The sequence below is a fragment of the Heteronotia binoei genome, chromosome 1 (genome assembly GCF_032191835.1).
Source record: "Heteronotia binoei isolate CCM8104 ecotype False Entrance Well chromosome 1, APGP_CSIRO_Hbin_v1, whole genome shotgun sequence".
Classification (NCBI taxonomy): domain Eukaryota; kingdom Metazoa; phylum Chordata; class Lepidosauria; order Squamata; family Gekkonidae; genus Heteronotia; species Heteronotia binoei.
Window position 1 is genome coordinate 187,104,017 of NC_083223.1, and position 20,376 is coordinate 187,124,392.

The 20,376-nt window shown below is 41.7% G+C and overlaps 1 protein-coding gene across 3 annotated transcripts in view; it reads right to left on the bottom strand.

Annotated features, from left to right (window-relative positions):
* RBKS (ribokinase) overlaps positions 1–20,376 on the bottom strand; it is a 140,104-nt gene that overhangs the window by 59,030 nt on the left and 60,698 nt on the right. For 2 of the 3 annotated variants that reach the window (XM_060245193.1, XM_060245202.1), the window contains 2 exons: positions 9,864–10,028; positions 2,523–2,614 (listed from right to left, as the gene is read on the bottom strand). In XM_060245193.1, coding sequence (XP_060101176.1) covers positions 2,523–2,614; positions 9,864–10,028 — 257 coding nt within the window. The remainder of the gene's footprint in view (positions 1–2,522; positions 2,615–9,863; positions 10,029–20,376) is intronic. The other variant, XM_060245210.1, reaches the window with a different exon arrangement.

Below are 20,376 nucleotides of genomic sequence, written 5' to 3' on the forward strand. Positions count from 1 at the left end.
AAAGAGAGTCCACCATCATAACCTTTTCCCCTTGGGATAACTTCTGGAATGACTGCTGTGGACATATTGAAAACCAATGTGGATCATCTTCAGAGTTAGATATGGAAGACATGGAATCATATCCCATATCTGTGAAAGACTCAGACTGATTTCGCACTCACCTTGCGCCACTCTCACATTCGTCTTCTCAGCACGGCTTTCTTCCGATTTCCCACTATCTGCCCCGGGGCAGCAGCAAGGATCGGCGTTTTCATGCAGCAAACAGAAACTGTTTTTTAGCGGTTTCTGTTTGCTGCATGAAAACAATTATCCTTGCTGCAGCCCCAGGGCAGATAGTGGGAGACTGGAAGAAAGCCGCGCTGAGAAGATGAACATGAGAGTGGTGTAAGGTGAGTGCAAAATCGGCCTCAATGAATGGGATCCTGGCTATGGCATGGACAAAAAGGCCTAAATGTCAAAAGCAGAGTTGGAAACTGGCTGCATTGTTTCTGTTGAGGTTGTACATGAGTGCAAATGGCATTCCAAATGGGAATGCTGCCACCAGACTTAGTTGGTGAATAGTTTGGGGGTCAAATTCAAGAAGATGGCTTTGGCCTTTGAAGTTTTAAATGGTTTGGGTCCTGGGTTTATACAAGAACATGATCCTTGTATAAAGGGGGAGGGACGGTGGCTAGGGGGAGGGACGGTGGCTCAGTGGTAGAGCATCTGCTTGGGAAGCAGAAGGTCCCAGGTTCAATCCCCGGCATCTCCAAAAAAGGGTCCAGGCAAATAGGTGTGAAAAATCTCAGCTTGAGACCCTGGAGAGCCGCTGCCAGTCTGAGAAGACAATACTGACCAAGGGTCTGATTCAGTATACGGCAGCGTCATTTGTTCATATGTTCATCCTCTTAACCATTATGCTAAGAAGTCCTGTTCCAAATCCCTTCTTGAAGGAAACCTATATTAACTACATATAGCGGGGTTGCTCCTGGAATGTCATCTGCCTTACTCCATTCTTACAGCCCTTTTGAAAGAGGCTGAGAGGGGATTTGGAGCAGAGAAAAGAGAGTAAAACCATCATGGTAACCACCCAAGAAAAGAACAAGCCAGCTATAGCAGAGTGGTGATGCTTTTATTTTCTTTACTCTATGGCCAGCTGACCTTTCTTGTGTACTATGGCAATGCCACTCTCTCAACCTCTATGCCTCATGCTGAAGAGAGAAGAAGAAGGCAGAGAATGAAGTCCTTCCCTTCACTTATAAACACACACAAACACTCCAAATACGCAAGGGCTGACTAAGGTTCAACAGCAGCACAGACAGATGATTCTACATGTCCAAAGTAATCTGGTAACTGAAAATGCTACAGTTGCAACATTAATATTAAAAATTATATGATTGTATGTGTATTTTTGGCACAGGCTATTTTTGTTGATTGAAATTGTAAATGTGGCCCTTTTTTTTAATGGTGATTGCAAATGCAGCTCTTGGAGAGCTGCAAGATGAGTACAAGTTTCCCTACCTGTGATTTGTTCTTGAGGGTACCCTGACACACACAGCTACATTTTAGGCTCTAGCAATAGGAAGGGGAATACAGGATAGATCTATTCTGTACTTCATGTCTTTGGGATCCAGCCTATAACTTTTATTTTTCTTATGAGGAAAGGCTGAAGTACTTGGGACCAAGGTTCCCTTTAAGCTGTGGAATCTTGTGAGCAAAAATTCTACTTTGTGAGCTACTAGCATTAAAGTTGTGAGCTACTGGCAATAAAGTTGTGAGGAGCTGCTGCATAAATTAGTTTGCTCTAAGGCCATTTTTCCTGAGCTGAGACAAAAATGTGTGAGCTAGAGACTAAAAAATGGTGAGCTAGCTCACACTAACTCAGCTTAGAGGGAACACTGCTTGGGACTGTTCAGTCTGGAGAAGAGGAGGTTGAGGGGGGACATGATTGCTCTCTCTAAGTATTTGAAATGCTGTCATTCAGAGGAGGGCAGGGAGCTGTTCCTGTTGGCAGCAGAGGATAGGACTTGCAAAAATGGGTTTAAGTTACAGGTAAAAAGGTACCAGCTGGATATTAGGAAAAATTTCTTACAGTATGAGTAGTTCAGTAGTGGACACAGCTGCCTAGGGAGGTGGTGAGCTCCCCCTCACGTCTTTAAGCAGCAGCTGGATGAACACTTATCAGGGATGCTCTATGTTTATCCTGCATTGAGCAGGCCTGCATGGCTCCTTCCAACTCTGTGATTCTACAAAAATAAACAGGGCAAACTGTCTCTTTGTCCCCATTTTTTGTAATTCACAATGACCAATGAAGTGGGGGCTTGAATCTATCTGGACCTCCTTAGTTCTGTTCTGTTCCAAATGCGTTTCAGACCATTCCAAGTGCAATAAAATCTCTGCAAGCCTGTGGCACAAAACTGCATTCTCAGAATCACAAATGTCTTTTATTTTGTAATGCAGAAAACCTCAGGTGAAATTTTTGAGATGATCTCAAAAGTTTCACATACACAAATTAAAGTAAGCCCAGTGGTATCTGTATTTACCTCACTTTCATTGCAGCAGATGATGTTGGAATGGGTATAAAATTGTGGATCTAGGTCAGCAAGAGCTGGAGCAGGGTTAAATAATGTCTTCACTGAAAGAGAATGGAAAATATTGTCTAAATCAATGGCAGATCACATTTAAATATGAATAATTGGACACAGCCCAGCAAACGGTCTGTGTTGTTATGGCTAAAGCATTTGCAGTTCCACATTTTCCCTCAGATATACAAATTACTTGCAGAGGCATAAAACTCCAGCACAAAAATCCTATTTGCCATTGTTACAACTCTGATCTTTTTTGTAAGTGTTCAGTTAATGATTTCACAAGAACATTAAAGTTCAGGAATGATAATCATGCCTCTGTCATAAAAAAAAGGGAATTAATTAGCAACATTAAGGCTTTATTGAATTCAGAAAAATAGAAAGTTTAATTAGCATTTATTTATTAAGCTTTTCCTGAAGATATTCCATTAAGAATCACAAGTCAATCTGCAATTGTTGACAGAGATGCATGGACAGTCACTTGGCTAACAGAATTCTCTGAAACGAAGCCCAAAGTTCAACAAGACATTAACATTCTGTGTCATGCCAAACAGATCATCTTTTCACAAGAAGTAAAATATTATTTAGGTTAGAAGTTTAATAGACAGCTCTTGATTTTGACCACCTCACAACCCCAGCAACCTTCTTTTAAGGGATGTTTTATAGTATGACATGCTAAGTCCCCCATTTTTGTATTACATATAGTGTTTTAAAATCAATTTTGACTTTTCTTGCTTCCCATCTGCATTACTATTCGTTTAGCACCCATTAAGGCCTCCTCTACATCTATTAACACATCACTAGATGGTGAGTCCAAAGTATTTAGAGGTAACAGAACAGCAGTGTAGGACACTGAAGTGCATTGCACTATTTTTGAACTTAACAAATGGAGTTACAACTTTAGTTGTAAGGAAAATATCAAGCAAAGGAGTGACAAACTGGATGAAGGACCTTAAAGTGGCAATGAACCAGGGGGAAAAGGAGATATTCGAGCTTTTGCCAAGATATGCTTTATGACAACTTTTGTCCAATATTGCGCAGCAAGCAGTAATCCTGTATTCTTTATAAAGCTTGATGTAGTTTATGGATTTTCACAAATGGTATTCACTTCAGTTTTGGTGTCTAGCTAAGCACTATTCTCAGGCAATTGAGGCTGGAATAAGAAGCCTATGACTCTTTCTTGGGAATCACAAGTGCATGTGCAACTGGTAATGCACACCCAATAAATAAGGCACAGGATAGAAATCTGTTTCTGGGATCCAGAAGAAACCCCCCCAAAATTTTCCATCCACATTTTATGCCATCTTTATTTCCCATTAATTTAATGAAGTTATGAAAGTAGCCCCAAGATCATCCTCAGTAGGTCAATCCTGAGTCACTTTCATGACATACTTCTTACTGTACAGTATTGAAATGTGCATCTTATCAACTATATTTCAATAGATCCCAAAGGTCAACTTTTAATAAGTCATCATATTGGCAGAAAATAACTTCAGCATGGAACATGGCAGTAGAAAAAGCTCATGACACCAATTCTATAAGCAGTGTATCAGTATCTTTCCAAGCATATCTTGCTAAAGTAAAACAAAATGACACTGGTTTCTACAGGCTTTTCATGGCAATTTAGATGAACCTTACATCAGGTTTCAAATTCTGTCATGGTGTGCTTCCTCCAGTGAGAGCCAATTTGGTGTCATGGTTAAGTGTGCGGACTCTTATCTGGGAGAACCTGGTTTGAATCCCCACTCCTCCACTTACAGCTGCTGGAATGGCCTTGGGTCAGCCATAGCTCTTGCAGAGCAGTCCTTGAAAGGGCAGCTTCTGGGAGAGCTCTCTCAGCCCCACCTACTTTAAAGGGTGTCTGTTGTAGGGGAGGAAGATAAAGGAGATTGTAAGCCGCTCGGAGACTCTGAGATTCAGGGTGAAGGGTGGGGTAGTCTTTTTCAATTGTTTGGGACTCCCTAGATGAAAATAAGACCATACAACAACATAATCCTTCTTGCAGTGCTGGCTACTGTGTAACTATTTAAAGGAAAAGAGATGGAAGACAGCTATGTAGGTCAGGGGTGGAAACTAGCACAAGAATACAAATTACAGATTTTACTGACCAATTTTTTTAAAGTGCTCCAGAACTGACAAATTATTGAACAATTTAATTTCTGCCTACTGATAAATTAAAGTAAAACTGGGACTTCATTGAAATTATTACTATCTGACCTCTGGCAGGGTGAGCCTGCCATGTTTTGCAATGGACATGAACTGCTGGTATTGCCTGCTCTGAACTTTGTAACTTTTGTTTCTTGTAGCTGCTTGAAGAAACATTTATCTAACTGTTGGGACATGTGCAGGAGGGATGGAGAGAAAGAATGCTTTGAAGTTGATTGTGTTCCAGACATGGCTAGCTTAGTAACCATGTTACTCTGGCACTGGAGCAGTAAAACTTAGTCATTGACCTTGATGCTCTAAATATCCCTAGGTACCACCTTCTGTGGGAACCAGCAGTTGGTTTGGTGGAGATTCTTTGTGCATGCTTTTTTTTTACTATAATTCTTAAGTAACCATATTGCTTTCATCATTCCTGGCTTTGGCTGGCTACAGCACAAGGATATGCTCTGTATTTGATTCCAATAAACCTTATACCATTTTATTATAAGAACAGGTTGTTTGGATCAATTACTGTCAAACCCTTACAGCTTCCACCAACTGCATAGCCAGCCACCACACACTTTTGCATTGAAATCTTTTAAAATGAAGATAGGACAATGTTTTCACTGTTGTATGAAATTTAAGGCAAAAAAAAATCCCTTTTAAAAATAATCACATACCGCAGATAATAAAAAGCAAAACATTTTCAGGCTGGGATGTTATCAGTGAGTTAACATCCAGCTATATCTGTTAATGAATGGCCAGCCGAATGCCATGGTGGGATAGTTAAAGCAGAGCCAGCTGAGACTGAATTCTACTAAGGCAGAAGTTTTGTGGCTGGGCAAGGAGGATTCATGGGTGGCAACTCCCAGCTCTTGATGGCTTCCCCTTAATACCAGCACCAATTGTCAAGAGCTTGGGTGTGATTCTGGATGCCTCCTTATCAATGGAAGCTTAGATCACAAAAGTTGCCAGACTGGCATTTTTTTTTCCAGCTACACCAGGTCAGGCAACTGGCACCCTACCTGTCCCACCCTGACCTAGCCACAGTAATCAAGTTCAAGTTAGCCTTTATTGGCATAAAAATATCACAGTGATCCGTACAATGTTCACCTCCAGACTGGATTACTGTAACTCGCTGTACACTACTATTGGACTATTGTAACTCGCTGGAGAAACTCCAGCTGGTACAGAATGCAGCGATGTTGGTCCTTACAGAGACCCTGCGAACAGCGCACATTTGATCTGTGCTCTGTGAGCTGTACTGGTTACCAGTTGAGCAACATATCAGGTTCAAGGTTTTGGCGCTTGCTTTTATGACCCTTAATGATCTGTGATCCACATACCTTTGTGAATGCCTCTCCTGGTATATCTCCCGAAGGACATTACACTCTGCTGATAAAAACTTGCTTGTGGTCCCTGGCCTGAGAGATAACTGGCTGTCCTTTTAGTGCTCTGGCCCCAACCTGGTGGAACTTTCTGCCAAGTAACATCTGTGCCCTTTGGGACTTGATGCAGTTCTGCAGGGCATGTAAGGCATTTGGCTGAGGACTGCGATGGCATTCATGTGGCTGGACCTCCCCCCTCCACAAGATGGTAGCATAATTAAAAATGTAGATAGCCATCTGAGCAAATTTGACTGATATTTTATTGTAATTGGAATTATTTAAACTATATAATATATTGTTTACTGTTGTGCACTGCCTTGAGCCCCGGTTATAAGGAACGGACAATATAAAAATCAAATGTAGTAAATAATAAATAATAAAACATATTAAAATTATGCATAAAATAATCATTATGAGAACAAAACATGTCTTTGCTTTTATTTTATCTTTGGGGGGGGGGTTGCTGAAAAAAGAAGTTATTAATGAACTATCATTTCTCAACATTTCTGCATCCACAAGCATTTTCTCTTGCCCTCTTCTTTCCCCCCAAATGCAGTAACAAAAACAAAAAACCCACACAAATTGCATTCACAAAAACAAATACTGACTTTACTGATCACTTTTTTAAAATGACAAATTAAAAGACCAGGATAAAAATCCTTACATCTACTGATTTTACTGACCATTTTTCACCCCTGATGTAGGTCCATGGCAAATTTCAAAATATTTGGAAGAAATGAGAAATACAGTGATTAGTTTTAGCAGAAAGGATAGGGCATATACTTAAATTCTACTGTTTGGAGGTGATGTTTTGACACTATGCTTTCTAGACCAATCAAGATGCACCAGGGCAGAATTTTTGTTTACTACTGAACTACTCAGCCTCTACACAGAGGGGTCCTGGCATAGATCAGGGATTGGTAACTCCCACAGGTCATGGTCTTCACTGTCACTATGACATGGCTAAGCTGCAGGGTGATTTTTCAAGGAAATACAAGGGGAAAATCCTCAGCAAGCTGAACATGGCCTACATGATAGCATATGAAACAGTGAGTGCAGCAATGTTTCCATAGACACTATTAAGATGTCACAGTTTGTAACTGTGAAACTCCCTCTCTTCTTTACATTTTAAACTAGTGAAGTGAGCAAGAAAAATAACATTTAATTAAAAGTGCTACAGTCATTTCAAGGATGGTGGATTTAATGACCTGCTTTGGCATTGGGCCAGTCAAAACAGAGGCCAACACTCATACATTTGCCATAGAGATCATGTAGTGACTACTAGCAGGACAATGAAACATCAGCAAGTGTAATACTGTCAATTTGTCACCTACAAAACCAACATGAATGAATGGGAACAAGACGGCTTACAACCACAAGCTTCTGTTTCCCCACTTTCCTGTTTCTTCTGATCATGGCATCTGGGCACACATCTGTTAAACAAAAATAGTCTAGTGTGCTTCCTAACATAAACTACTGCATTAAACATGAAGGTGCTTCAGACAAAAAAGAAAGGAAGTGCCACTAACACACTCCAGCTGGGAGGGTGTTTTAAGATCTCACAGGTTAGCAAAGTGTTTATGGAGATATGATTATACAAGACATTTCAACGTGTGTTGCCTGCCATCTAGAGCAGAGATAGTCATAGATCTGCTGGTGTGTGGGTCTTACAATGACAGATGACATACTCTCTTCAAGTGGTTTCTAACTTTTGATGATGCAGTATCTTGCACTAAGTTGCTGATGCTTTGCTTGTCCAAGCAATGGGATTCTACTTTTTTGTGTAAGATTTGTATCCAGAACAAAAAGTGTATTAGTTCTTTCTTCCTCCTATGGTCCACCTCTTCTGCTTCTCCTTCCTGTTAATTTATGCCCAGAATATATTTATTTATGAGAGGCAATTTTTTCAATAGGACATATTTCTAAGCAAGTGTGCTTTGATGTTAGCCTCATTTGATCCTGAATGGCTTCAGGTCTGAGTTTACAACAGAGATGGTTTCAGTTGCACTGTTGGGCGACCTTTGTTTAAAGCTGGACAGTCATCCCTGTGATAGATCTGTCCATTGCCTTTAACACTGTGCAGCACTCCATTCTTGTTCAAAAGCTGGGATGAGATATCAAAGCTAAGGGAATAGCTCTTTGGCGGTTTTCTGTCTGATCCAAGAGTTTCCACTGGAGGAACAGAAATAACAGAGTGAGATTTTTCTCATGAAGCGCCACAGGGTTCTGTTCCCTCACTTATGCTCCTGAATATTTATATGAAGCCACTGAATGAGATCATCCAGAGTTTTGTGATTCTGTCATCAGAATGATATTGAATTATCTGAGGCTCCAGATGAAATGGCCATGGCTCTGAACCAGCAAGGACTTGTTCAGATAGGTCAGGAAGAACAATCTAGAAACTAGACTTGACAGAGGCGATGCTAATCTTGAAGACTAGTTGCCCAGTCTGAGGCTTATACCCTTTAGTGAGACTCCTGCATCCTGCAGACACAGCAGAGCAATCTGCACATGCTCAGGGTGTCCCTCTCAATAGTTGAAGAATATACCTGCATCATCCAGATATACTACTACAAACTATAGCCTTCAGGGGAGACAGCTTGTTAGATGTTAACATTTGGACATTTTTCAGCAAGGAAGGAAAAACTGTGAAGTCAAACAGTTCCAGGTAGCTGGTGAAGGCTGATTTTGCTGATGCTCCAGTCCCCAGTCCAATCTACCGGAACCCTTAGAGAAGGAGTGTCTAACTCATTTGTTCCGAGGGCCAGATCTGAAACAAATGGGACTTTGTGGGGCCAGGCCATGCATGTCATAAAATGTAATGCCATGTAGTGGAGATATAAACTTTATAAAGGATATAGAGAAACACAATTAAAGATATTAATTTTTAAACTTAAAATACAAACATGTTTAAAACTATTGTTTTGTTTAAATGGAAAGGTGGGAGAATATTGGGATTTGGTAATGCAAATTTAAAAATAAAACATCAAGAAAACATCAAGAGTTTTAAATTGGGATTATGATGTCTATATAATGAACTGAAATTGTTTTATGTGTTTTTTTAAATCCATTTTGTTTTTACTTTGTTGTAACCCACCCTGAACCTCTTGGAAGGGCGGGATATAAATAGAATAAAATAAATAAGTAAATAGAAAAGCATGACAGCAGAAACTAAAACAGCAGAAACTAGGATGACAGCAGAAACTAAAAATATAAGCCAAAAATATAAAATGATCTGAGCTTAGGAAAACATGAAATGGCTGGGCATTGTAAGCTTCTCCCCCTGCCCCCAAGTTTACTCAGATTGGCAATGGCTCTTCACCCTTTGGCTGTGGGTTCCCAGGTTAGAGTACTTACTAGGCAGCAGTTCTCATATCCTTTCAGCAGTAACAAACTGGCTCAAATAATCAACCCTTTATTTGCAAGGTAACACAACTCCAGCAAGGAACAACTTCTAACTGGCCATACAACTGCAGAAAAGTGAAACTGAACTTGATCGTCTTGAAGAAAGAATGGAATTTTAACCATTTTATAGAAAGAAAAATGAGGTTAAGAAGGCATGTCCATGCCAAGTCAGTGCATCCACAACTGAGCTGGAATCTGAACACAGGTGTACCAAGTCAAAATCATTCATACTAGCCATATTACCTCTTGTAGACTCTGAATTCTAGTTACCTTTCTTTGCACCACTGATTTTCAGAAACACTTGTGAAGCACGGCAAAAGGATGTAAAAATAATAAGAATGAACCCATCTTATTAGATTACCTCCACTGTTATGTGCCAGTTTCAAAGCTTCCAGAGAAATAGCTGGGGTTACTTCAAGTTGACAGACCATTACTTTGGCTTGACAGATGACAGGAGAAGCCCTCTTCAAGTCTTCAGAATCCAGAAGCAAATTTGCTCCCGCAACAATGACAATACAATTCTGTCCTGAAAAATAATTTCTAAGTTATTAACTCTAAACAAGTTCTTCTCTGCCACCTAAAAGACGGAGCGAAGGGGCAACCTCCTTCCATGCTCTTGTGTAGCTCCTCTTTACTTCAGTGAGGTTTGCAAGACAGAACATTGGGCAAGATGATTCCCTAACAAATTTGTCTTTAGTTTTTGTCAGAGAGGGGAGAAAGAACAAATTTTCCATCAGCCTGCTATCATCTGGCTCTTCCCACTCAGACTGCTTTGACAACCAGCCATTCTGCGGAAGCAGAGAGAGGAAAGGCCCATTACCACAGCCTGCTTTTACCAAATCTGTATTTCTTAGCTGCCTTGAATTTTTCTTTTGACAAACACAAGATAAACAGATGTGCTCATTGCAATATTATCTCAGTAGTACTCATGATGACACCCTCCCCACCTTGCAGAGTTTAGCCACAGTCAGGAGAAAGCTCTCAACACCCTTCTAGTGGTGCAGAGGTGTGGCTTAGAAGGAACTCATCTTACCATTGGTATCTGTCTGCTCCTGAGTTAGTGCTACCACCACTAAGATGTGCTGCTCATGTCCTCACCTCTGCTATGCTTAATCCCAGGAAACAGACAAATCTGCTCAGATGGAGGCAGCTAGTGTTGCCAACTGTTTGGAGTTCTTCCAGAATTATTACTGATCTCCAGACTTGAGAGATCAGTTCCCCTGGAAGAAATGGCAGCTTTGGCATCACATATCTGCTGAGCTCCCTCTACCAAGCTCTACCCTTCCCAGGCACCATCCCCAAATCTCTGGGAACTTTCCAAGCTAGAGCTGGCAAACTTCAGAGTGCCTGATTTAGCCCTGGAACCTTTTGGCTGGAGCCATTTCTGAGGCTGTGATGGCTGAGATGCTATTAGTGCAATTACTGTGATAGCAGAAAGGGTGGTATTTTCTGCTCACACATTCCCACTGGGGCTTCCCAAACATTTGCTCTGTCTTGCTCTCTCCAGGAGAGATACTCCTGTGCCCTCAGAAAGGCAGCAGAAGTGGTTGTGAGAAATGCCTTTTTCTAGCTGAGGCTGGCTGACCATTCCTACAGAAAGTTGATTTGACCACTTTCACACATCCTGTAGTATCCAGATTAGACTAATTCAAGAGGGGATCTGTAAGGAAATGTCATTCCTTCTCCCCCACTTTCTGTTATTTGAAATCCCCCATAGCCTCTCCTCTTTTCCTGCTTCTTTCTTTCCTTCCCACTACCCAGTTAACCTACCTTTATCTGCCCCATCTTCAGCTTTCCTTCCTTCGCTCCCCCTGGTAGCCTCTATCCATGGAAGCTATGGCTGAGCTGTGTGGTGGGGAACCCACAAGAACTTGCACTTCCCCCTGTACCCCCCTGCCCATATTAGTTCCTCCTTCTGGAAAGCTCTTGTGATAGAAGAAAGGAGGAAAGTGTCTTTCGTTGCTGGAAAACTCCTTTAGACCAAGGGTTCCATGGAAAGACCTGGTAACAACTTCTATCTGAGAACATCTAGATTGACCCACAAAGGGCCAAATTACACATTACACAATTTTAGAGGAAAATTTAGCCATTTAAAAATTGCTATAGTGGCACCAGGAGATCTTATATCCCTCCTGCCCCCGGGCCTTTTGAGGTACAGAAATTGTTTTGACACTTGAAAAGACATGTGGAGGGGAAAAACAAGATTACCTGGTGCCACCACTGCAAGATTCTCCTCTAAAACAGGGTCGGCAGATGTGGGTTGGTGTGTGGCCACTGTAACTTATACTTTGGCTCTAAGAAGGGTTCCGTCTAGCACAGTAGTAAAGAAATAAAGAAATAACAGGGTGTAATCTTGGAGAATACCATATGGTATGGTTTTACCAGAAGTGATGTAATGAGAGCAGTTTAAAAAAATCTGCCACTAGCTGCTGGCAGGTAACACTCACCAGAGATAGGAGAGCTCTTGCTGCAAGCAGGCATACAGAGAAAAACATGACCCTAAGGTTGTAGCAAGCAGGCATTACAGCAAGGCTACCCAGTGAGCCCTCAGTCAAAAGCCAAAAAAAGGCCTGGAAAGAGCCTTGTCTCCTCTACCTCCCTTTTACTGACCAAATCCAAGGCTAGAAGGCTGGTCATATTGTTATAAATGCCCAGCAACAGTCACAACAGCCACTGAGTTCTTAAAAGTAAGAAACTTGCTTCTTTTATTGGGGAGTTGAACCCTCCCCCAAATATACTTTTTCAGATTTCAGATTTTTCTACAAGTCTGAGGCTTTTTCAACTTTGGAGAAAGATCTGTCATGTCTGCTTATGGCTCCAGTCTTGGGATTTAGGTATCCACAGATTTGGCCATTATGAGAATTAGATATATTTACACATGAGGGATGCCCAAGGACTTGCAGGAGGTTCTCATTTTTACTCCTGCACTATTTCCTCTTTCCCCTCAGTGAAAGCCCCTATAACCTCCCCTCTTTTCCTGCTTCTTTCTTTCCAGCCCAGCCACCAGCCAACCCACATTTAATGATCCTATCTTCAACATTCCCCTCCTTCCCTCCCCCTGGCAGCCTCCACCCAGAAAAACTACTGTCCATTTGCACTTGCTGGATGCTATGCCTGGCCCATACTTGAAGAGTGTACCTCACTTTCCCATTTCCCCTCTCCCTGTGCTATTCTTCCTTTCTTCCCCTGGTAGACTCTCTCCTTCCCATGCACCAACTTACCTTTTATCTGCCCCTCCCCCATCTCCAGGTGTATTTTTTATTTTCTTCACTTATAACCCACCCTGAAACTGCAACCACTGTAGCACACTTGTTTGCATCCGGTGGCTGCTGTTGATCAGAAGCAAGCAGCCAGACCTGGTCATGCAAGTTGCATGGAAGCAAGTCTCTCAGTGCTTGCTGCCCCCTCCCTTGGACTTTTACTGATAGATGCCAATACTTGAAGGCTGGCAATACTGTTATGGTTCCCTAGGAATCCTCACAATGACCACTGCAGAGCTATAAGCACTGCTTCTCTTATTTGGTTTTTTAAAAAAATACCCAATGTATTTTCTATTTTCTGCAAATCTGGGGTTTTTCAGGTTTGCAGAAATATCTCTGTTGTCTTAAATCTCTGTATTAAGTATCCTATTCCTGGATTTAAATCACAAATGAGGACACGCTGAGAATTAGATACATTGATTGGTGTTTGGCTGGAATTTATCTATTTTGATATAGAGTGGTTAAATTTCAGATCTGTCTCTCAGTACTGAATACAAGAGACTGAGCTCTGGTTCTTTCTCTCTCCTTCTTTTAAAATCCTGTGGGTAAATCCAGATCTAGTTGCTGTGATAAGAATAGACAAGCCCAGTAAAATGACCTTGTCTACTCCAACCATGCATAGAAATTATTCCAGTAAAAGATATCACTGTACAAAGGTACAACAGCATCCATACCATGTTTTTCCTGGAATTAGTCAGCAATTAAATGAGTACCCAAATAATTCAGACTTCCTTGACATAAAATTCCATCAGTGGTATTCACTGATGTACATTCCACAAGGAGTCAAACAAGAAGTGCTGTGAGAACATTGAACGCACAGTACTCAACAACACAATGACTACATTATGATTATTTAGAACCATAAAACACACTACATCCTTGACCTGAATTTTGCAGGACAATGATGTTGTCCTGTTACTACTCTGACTAGGCTCCCATGCAGACAATTCATTAAAAGATCAGACTTCGTGATGCAGCCAGTCAAGCACACAACATACTCTTTATGTCCCAGAGGATTAAGGGCAATGCCAAAGCAAGGACGGAAGTAACTAGCTTTCACTATCAGGGCAGCAAAGAGTCCAAATCAGAAATTACAATTACTAAAGCATATGTGCTTGTAGCATGCATTGCAAATAAAACAGCACTAGTAGTAGATAAGGGTACCCTAACACCATCAAGCCGCATTCCAAAGTGACAGCTGCCCCGCCCACACATGCGCGCACACACAAAAACGAATGCTGTATGTTTACTCATGGGGGAGTGACGCAACAGTCCCCGAGGGGGTGGCTAGGGATCCGCCCCCCAAGGAATGCCACTGGCCACTGTGTGACACAGAATGTTGGATTGGATGGGCCCTAGGCCTGATCCAACATGGCTTCTCTTATGTTCTCAGTGTGTTTTACGGGGGGAAACTGTTGCAAAGACATTCATGACTAGTTCTGCAACCCATTCTAATAATACTGTCCCGTTAATTATTAATTATTAATTGCAAACACCTACAGTTTCTTATTAACATTAAAACCTATCTTTCTAGCAGCTTCAGCAACCTGTTCTCAGATGATCATGAAGATTGTATCTTGTTCTCTGCAAGCACTCAGGGAGCTTGCCAGTCTCCAGGGCTGGAGAATCTAGCTCTGGTTGTCAAAACAAAACGCACAACCTTGCAAATGAGTTCTCACAGAACCATGTCTGGGAAAGTGAATTCCAAAGTATCGTTTCCCACCTTCTAAGTCGATCGATCTTATATATTGCTAATTGTGAGACAAAAGTATTTAACCCCACAAACTGTCATAAAAGGTCAACTGATTTTATGGTGAGAAGGGCACTGATTTTATGGTGAGAACTGTAGAAAAATATATTTATCTCAGCCTTCTAATCTGATCGATCTTATATATTGCTAATTGTGACACAAAAGTATTTGACCCCTCAAACTATCCTAAGAGGTCAAGTGCTTAGACAGGTCAAGATAAACAGAGAGAGAAGCGAGGAAATTAGGTTATCACGCAAAATATTTTCAGAGTCAATTTGCCACATATTTTCTGACTCCCCCACCCAAATAGATATAATCAGAAGCCCATAGCTAACAATGCAAACAAAAGAATCTTGGCAAATTACAAAAAGATTTCTGTACATTGCCCTAAACAGGAAAGCCTTATAATTTTTATTAAGGATCTCCAAATATATCCAGCTCAGAGAAATCCACTGGCAGAATTTCTAGAGTCAGCGTGTCATAGTGGTTAAAGTGTTAGACTGGAAACTGGGAGACCCAAATTTGAAACCCCCACTCTGCTAAGAAACCCTGCTAGGAGGTAATTTTGTTTTTTATTTATTAACTTACTCTGGCTTTATATCCCACCCTCTTCGCGAACGGACTCAGGGTGTAACCGGGGGGCTAACCACTCTCTCTTTCAGCCTAACCTTACAGGGTTGTTATGAGGAGAAAATAGAGGAGGGAAAGTTTTTATAAGCGCTGTTGGCAGCCCCGGTTTGTATCGGGTTGTGTCTGTTTGTTATATGTTTTAAAGTAATTAGTTTCCCTCACACTTCAAAGCAATGGACATTTTTTAAAATTTTTAGTTCTGTGGTCTGAGACTACCTGCCACAATATGAATCACCCAATAAAGAAATTTCTAGAGTCAGCGTGTCATAGCGGTTAAAGTGTTAGACTGGAATCTGGGAGACCCAAATTTGAAACCCCCACTCTGCTAAGAAACCCTGCTAGGTGGTAATTTTGTTTTTTTATTTATTAACTTACTCTGGCTTTATATCCCACCCTCTTCGCAAACAGACTCAGGGCATAATCTGGGGCTAACCACTCTCTCTTTCAGCCTAACCTAACAGGGTTGTTATGAGGTTTGTATTGGCTGTGTCTGTTTGTTATATGTTTTAATTAGTTTCCCTCACACTTCAAAGCAATGGACATTTAAAAAAAATGTAGTTCTGTGGTCTCAGACACAGCCAATACAAACCGGGGCTGCCAACAGACATTATAAAAACTTTCCCTCCTCTATTTTCTCCTCATAACGGTGGTGAATTCCACATGTTAATCACCACACATTGCCAATCTTAAAAAGGGATCAAATAAGTAACAGTGACTTTAAGCGTGCACCAAGTTGTGAAACACAAGTTGCAGATCATAAGAAGAACATGAGAGAAGCCGTGTTGGATCAGGCCAACACTCTGTGTCACACAGTGGCAAAAAAACCCCAAAACACCCATGTTCCATCAGAAGGTTCACAAGTGGTGCTAGAAGGCCTTCCACTTTGTCCCCCCCCCCTCAAGCACCAAGAATACAGAGCATCACTGCCCCAGACTGTTCCAATAAAATACTGATGGACCTCGGCTCCATATTTTTATCCAATCCCCTCTTGAAACTGGCTATGCTTGTAGCCTCCACCACCTCCTGCGGCGGTGAATTCCACATGTTAATCACCACATTGCCAATCTTAAAAAGGGATCAAATAAGTAACAGTGACTTTAAGCATGCACCACGTTGTGAAACACAAGTTGCAGATCATAAGAAGAACATGAGAGAAGCCGTGTTGGATCCGGCCAACACTCTGTGTCACACAGTGCCCAATATATCTGTGTGTATATTTACACACGCACACATATAAACTGTGACTAATAGCCACTGTTGGAACTCTGCTCCATATTTTTATCCAATCCCCTCTTGAAGCTGGCTATGCTTGTAGCCTCCACCACCTCCTGCGGCGGTGAATTCCACATGTTAATCACCCTTTGGGTGAAGAAGTACTTCCTTTTATTTGTTTTAACCTGATTGTTCAGCAATTTCATTGAATGCCCACGAGTTCTTGTATTGTGAGAAAGGGAGAAAAATACCTCTTTCTCTGTTTTCTCCATCCCATGCATAATCTTGTAAACTTCTATCGTGCCACCCTGCAGTCGATGTTTCTCCGAGCTAAAGAGCCCCAAGCGTTTTAACCTTTCTTCATAGGGAAAGTGTTCCAAACCTTTAATTGTTCTAGTTGCCCTTTTCTACACTTTTTTCTAATGCTATAATACCCTTTTTGAGGTGTGGTGACCAGAACTGTACACAGTATTCCAAATGAGTCCGCACCATCGATTTATACAGGGGGGCATTATGATACCGGCTGCTTTGTTTTCAATCCCCTTCCTAATAATTCCCAGCATGAAGTTGGCCTTTTTAAAATCAAAATCGCACACTGTCTTGACATTTTTTTCAGTGAGTTATCTACCACGACCCCCAAGATCTCTCTCTCTCTCTCTCTCTCTCTCTTGGTCAGTCTCTACCGGTTCACACTCCCCATCAATTTGTATTTGTAGCAGGGATTCTTGGCCCCGATGTGCATTATTTTGCACTTGGCCACATTGAACCTCATCTGCCACGTTGTCGCCCCACTCACCCAGCCTCAACAGAGCCATTTGGAGTGCCTTGCAATCCTCTCGGGTTCTCACCACCTTGAACAATTTAGTGTCATCTGCAAACTTGGCCACTTTATTGCTTACTCCTGACTCCGGATCATTAATGAACAAGTTAAAGAGCATGAGTTGTATCGACACGCAACCTGATGTTAAAGGGACGTGTTACACGTATAAGATTAGCCGTGCTCAGTTTTAAAGCCATCATTTTATCCGTTGGGTATGTCGCCTCTCCAAACTATGGCCGCTTAGAACCGTTGCATCTCCACAATTATCTAAATAATGTCTGTGTTGCAAAACACGCTTCCCCCCCAAACAATATGAAGCCTGCTACACCAGTGGCTGACCCTCCTTTCCCCCTTAGGAAACAGCTGGCATTCCTTGGGGGGGCGGATCCCTAGCCACCCCCTCGGGGACTGTTGCGTCACTTCCCCATAAGGAAACATACAGCGTTCGTTTTTGTGTGTGCGCGCGCATGTGTGGGCGGGGCAGCTGTCACTTTGGAATGCGGCTTGATGATGATAGGCTACCCTTATCTCCTACTAGCACTGAAAGGTAATGTAACAAATATTGCAGCATTTTGTTTTGTATTTGTTTCAGCATGAGCCAAGAGCTATTTAATCAAATGCATGAAAGGGAGAATGTATCCAAATATAATAGCTGGAACACACTGGGCTGCTGATGTACCAAACTATAGAGGGCAAATATCCCTCATCTTGACAGCTGAGGTGCTAAAAATACATACAATAACGCAGGGGTGTCAAACATTTGGTCTGGGGGCTGAATCAGGCCCCCAAGCAATTGGCTGTCATCTGCTTCCTTCTCCCTTGTTTCTTTCTGCATCACAGTTTGCTTTTCCAGGCTTGCTCAATCACACAGGAACTACAGAGTAAAGCCTTTGTTTTCTCCAATGGCTGAGGCTCCTCCTTTGGGGAGGAAGGAGGGGGAGGCAGAGCTTGCTTTGCCAGGTTCTTTCAATTGCACATTGGAGCTACTGAGCCAACCTTTCTTCCTTCTATTGACTGAGGCTCCTCCCCCTTCTGGTCCCCTGGGGAAGGAAGGAAAGAGCCAGAGCTTCCTTTGCTCAGTTCCTTGGATCCCATGGGAGAAATACAAAGAAAACACCTTTAAGACCAAGTACTAATGTTTTAAGCATGTTTTAAGTTTTATTTAAAAATATTTGTCTGTGTCCTTTATAAAGTTTCTATCTCTGCTGCCTAATCTTAAATGGGAGCACACACAGCCCGGCCCAGCCCAACATGGCCTAGCCCTCCAAGGTCTCATTTATGTCAGATCTGGCCCTCATAACAAATGAGTTTGATACCCCTGCAATAACCTAATCACCGACAGCCTTGACCAACCAGGTAAAGTAAGACAAACTGTCTACAATTTTCAGGTGTCACATAATCTGGAACACCAAAGCATTGCTATTGGACTAGATCCTTCAGCCTACTCAATATCTCAGATCTAAATCTTGTTTTGCAATTTTACCAATTCCCTGCCTCTTTTGCAGATCCACTTGTCTCACCTAGTGTTGTTCCTGGGGGGCTTTGTCCCCTGGGGGCAGTGTTTCCGGGAGAAGGGTGGCTTGGAGGGCTGCATTGGAGGGGGGAAAGTTCAGTTCTTCTTGCTGAGCTCTGTTCACACTATTTTGGATCCAAGCTGGCTGCAGGATTCTATATGGTATGTTCTAAGGGGAAAAACTGTTTCTGTGGCTAACAAGAAATAGCAGTTTGCTAAATCACATGATTCAAATACCCAAGGTCAAGTTGTGGGTGTAGCTCTGCATTAGCTGCCTACTTTGAAAAGCCCAACATGTACACTATGAATTTGCAACAGCTGCCAAGCTTATTAAACTAATACATGAGGTCCAGCTAACATTTTTCCATTCCCTCCCAGAGTCAAAGCATACTTTTGACATATATTTTGTCTTTAATCTCACCTGCCACTTCTTTAATGTAACTTATTTTTTAAAAAGCTTTTACTGATATCAAGGTTCACTTAATACCTTTGTACTCAAAGGCCTGTGCACAGGGGGATAAAAGCCTAACTTCAGTTTTCATGTAATAGTTACTTAACAGCAAAAGACATAGTTAAACTGAAACAGGCTTTGTGCTGGATTTTCATATACTGGCAAACTGCAGCACTCATGTTCAAGATCAGATCACTCTCTAAGTCTGCTCTCAAGGTCCCCCAATAGCTTTTGAAGTGCCTCAGGGATAAGATGGTGCCACTCTGAAACGTTAGGCAGAGAAAAGGGGATGCCATTCATAACCAGGATTATGGTCCCCCGGCAACAGTGCTCCCTTTAGCATTTTACTACATAAGATGTACAGAAAGCACAAGAATCTTGGAGAAGGAGGTCATAAAATACTGTGAACCCAAGAGCATCTTTAGAGGTGAACACAGCAGCAGCAGCACTAGGTCAATGTTAACAGTCATGCGAAGAAGCATAATGTAGGCACGAGCTATGTAATTGGAACTGTTCCAATTAGCAAGACTCCAGTTAAAAAATAAAATGGGAAAAAAGAGTGCACTTCCAGGATTAAGTTCCATTGAAAGAGGAATCACTGGAGATTCTGGGACGTTTTATGGATTTATCACACACCTCGCATCCACTATGAAAACACCACATTGGGAGCTGCCTAGCTTGCTGCAATCTGTACGGTGAGATTGCAGAGAAACATTCCTGACATGTTACTGGGTTGTTCACTGAAAGAACAGAAGGCATGTTCAGTATTTTTGCAATATGTGATGTTTAAAAAGAAATGTGGGACACTGTAGTTATGCAGGCCCCAGAGTAATTCTGAATTACTTAGTATGGTCCAAAGCTAACTGGACCTGGCAACCATGGTGGACTACATTGCTTGTGTGTTTAGCTGTGAAGCAGAGATGTAACAAGGAGACACAGCTAAAGATTGAGGCTTTAGTAGTGTGTGATGTCCTTGGATGGAGGCATTAGTTGTGTATGATGTACTTGGATACTTGTGGTTTATAGAATATTGCACTGAACCCTTTGCAGAGCCTCAGTGAAGTCTGCAAATAACAATGCTAGGATTTTATAGCCGTCTTCAGTACTGGAAATAGGAACTAGAAGAAAATTAAGTTGCTGACTCTCCTGAGAAGAAAACCATCCCCTAGCTATGTGATCATTTGCAAGAGTTAATTCTTTTAAATATATATTTAACATCAGTAAATCTGGGGAGAATG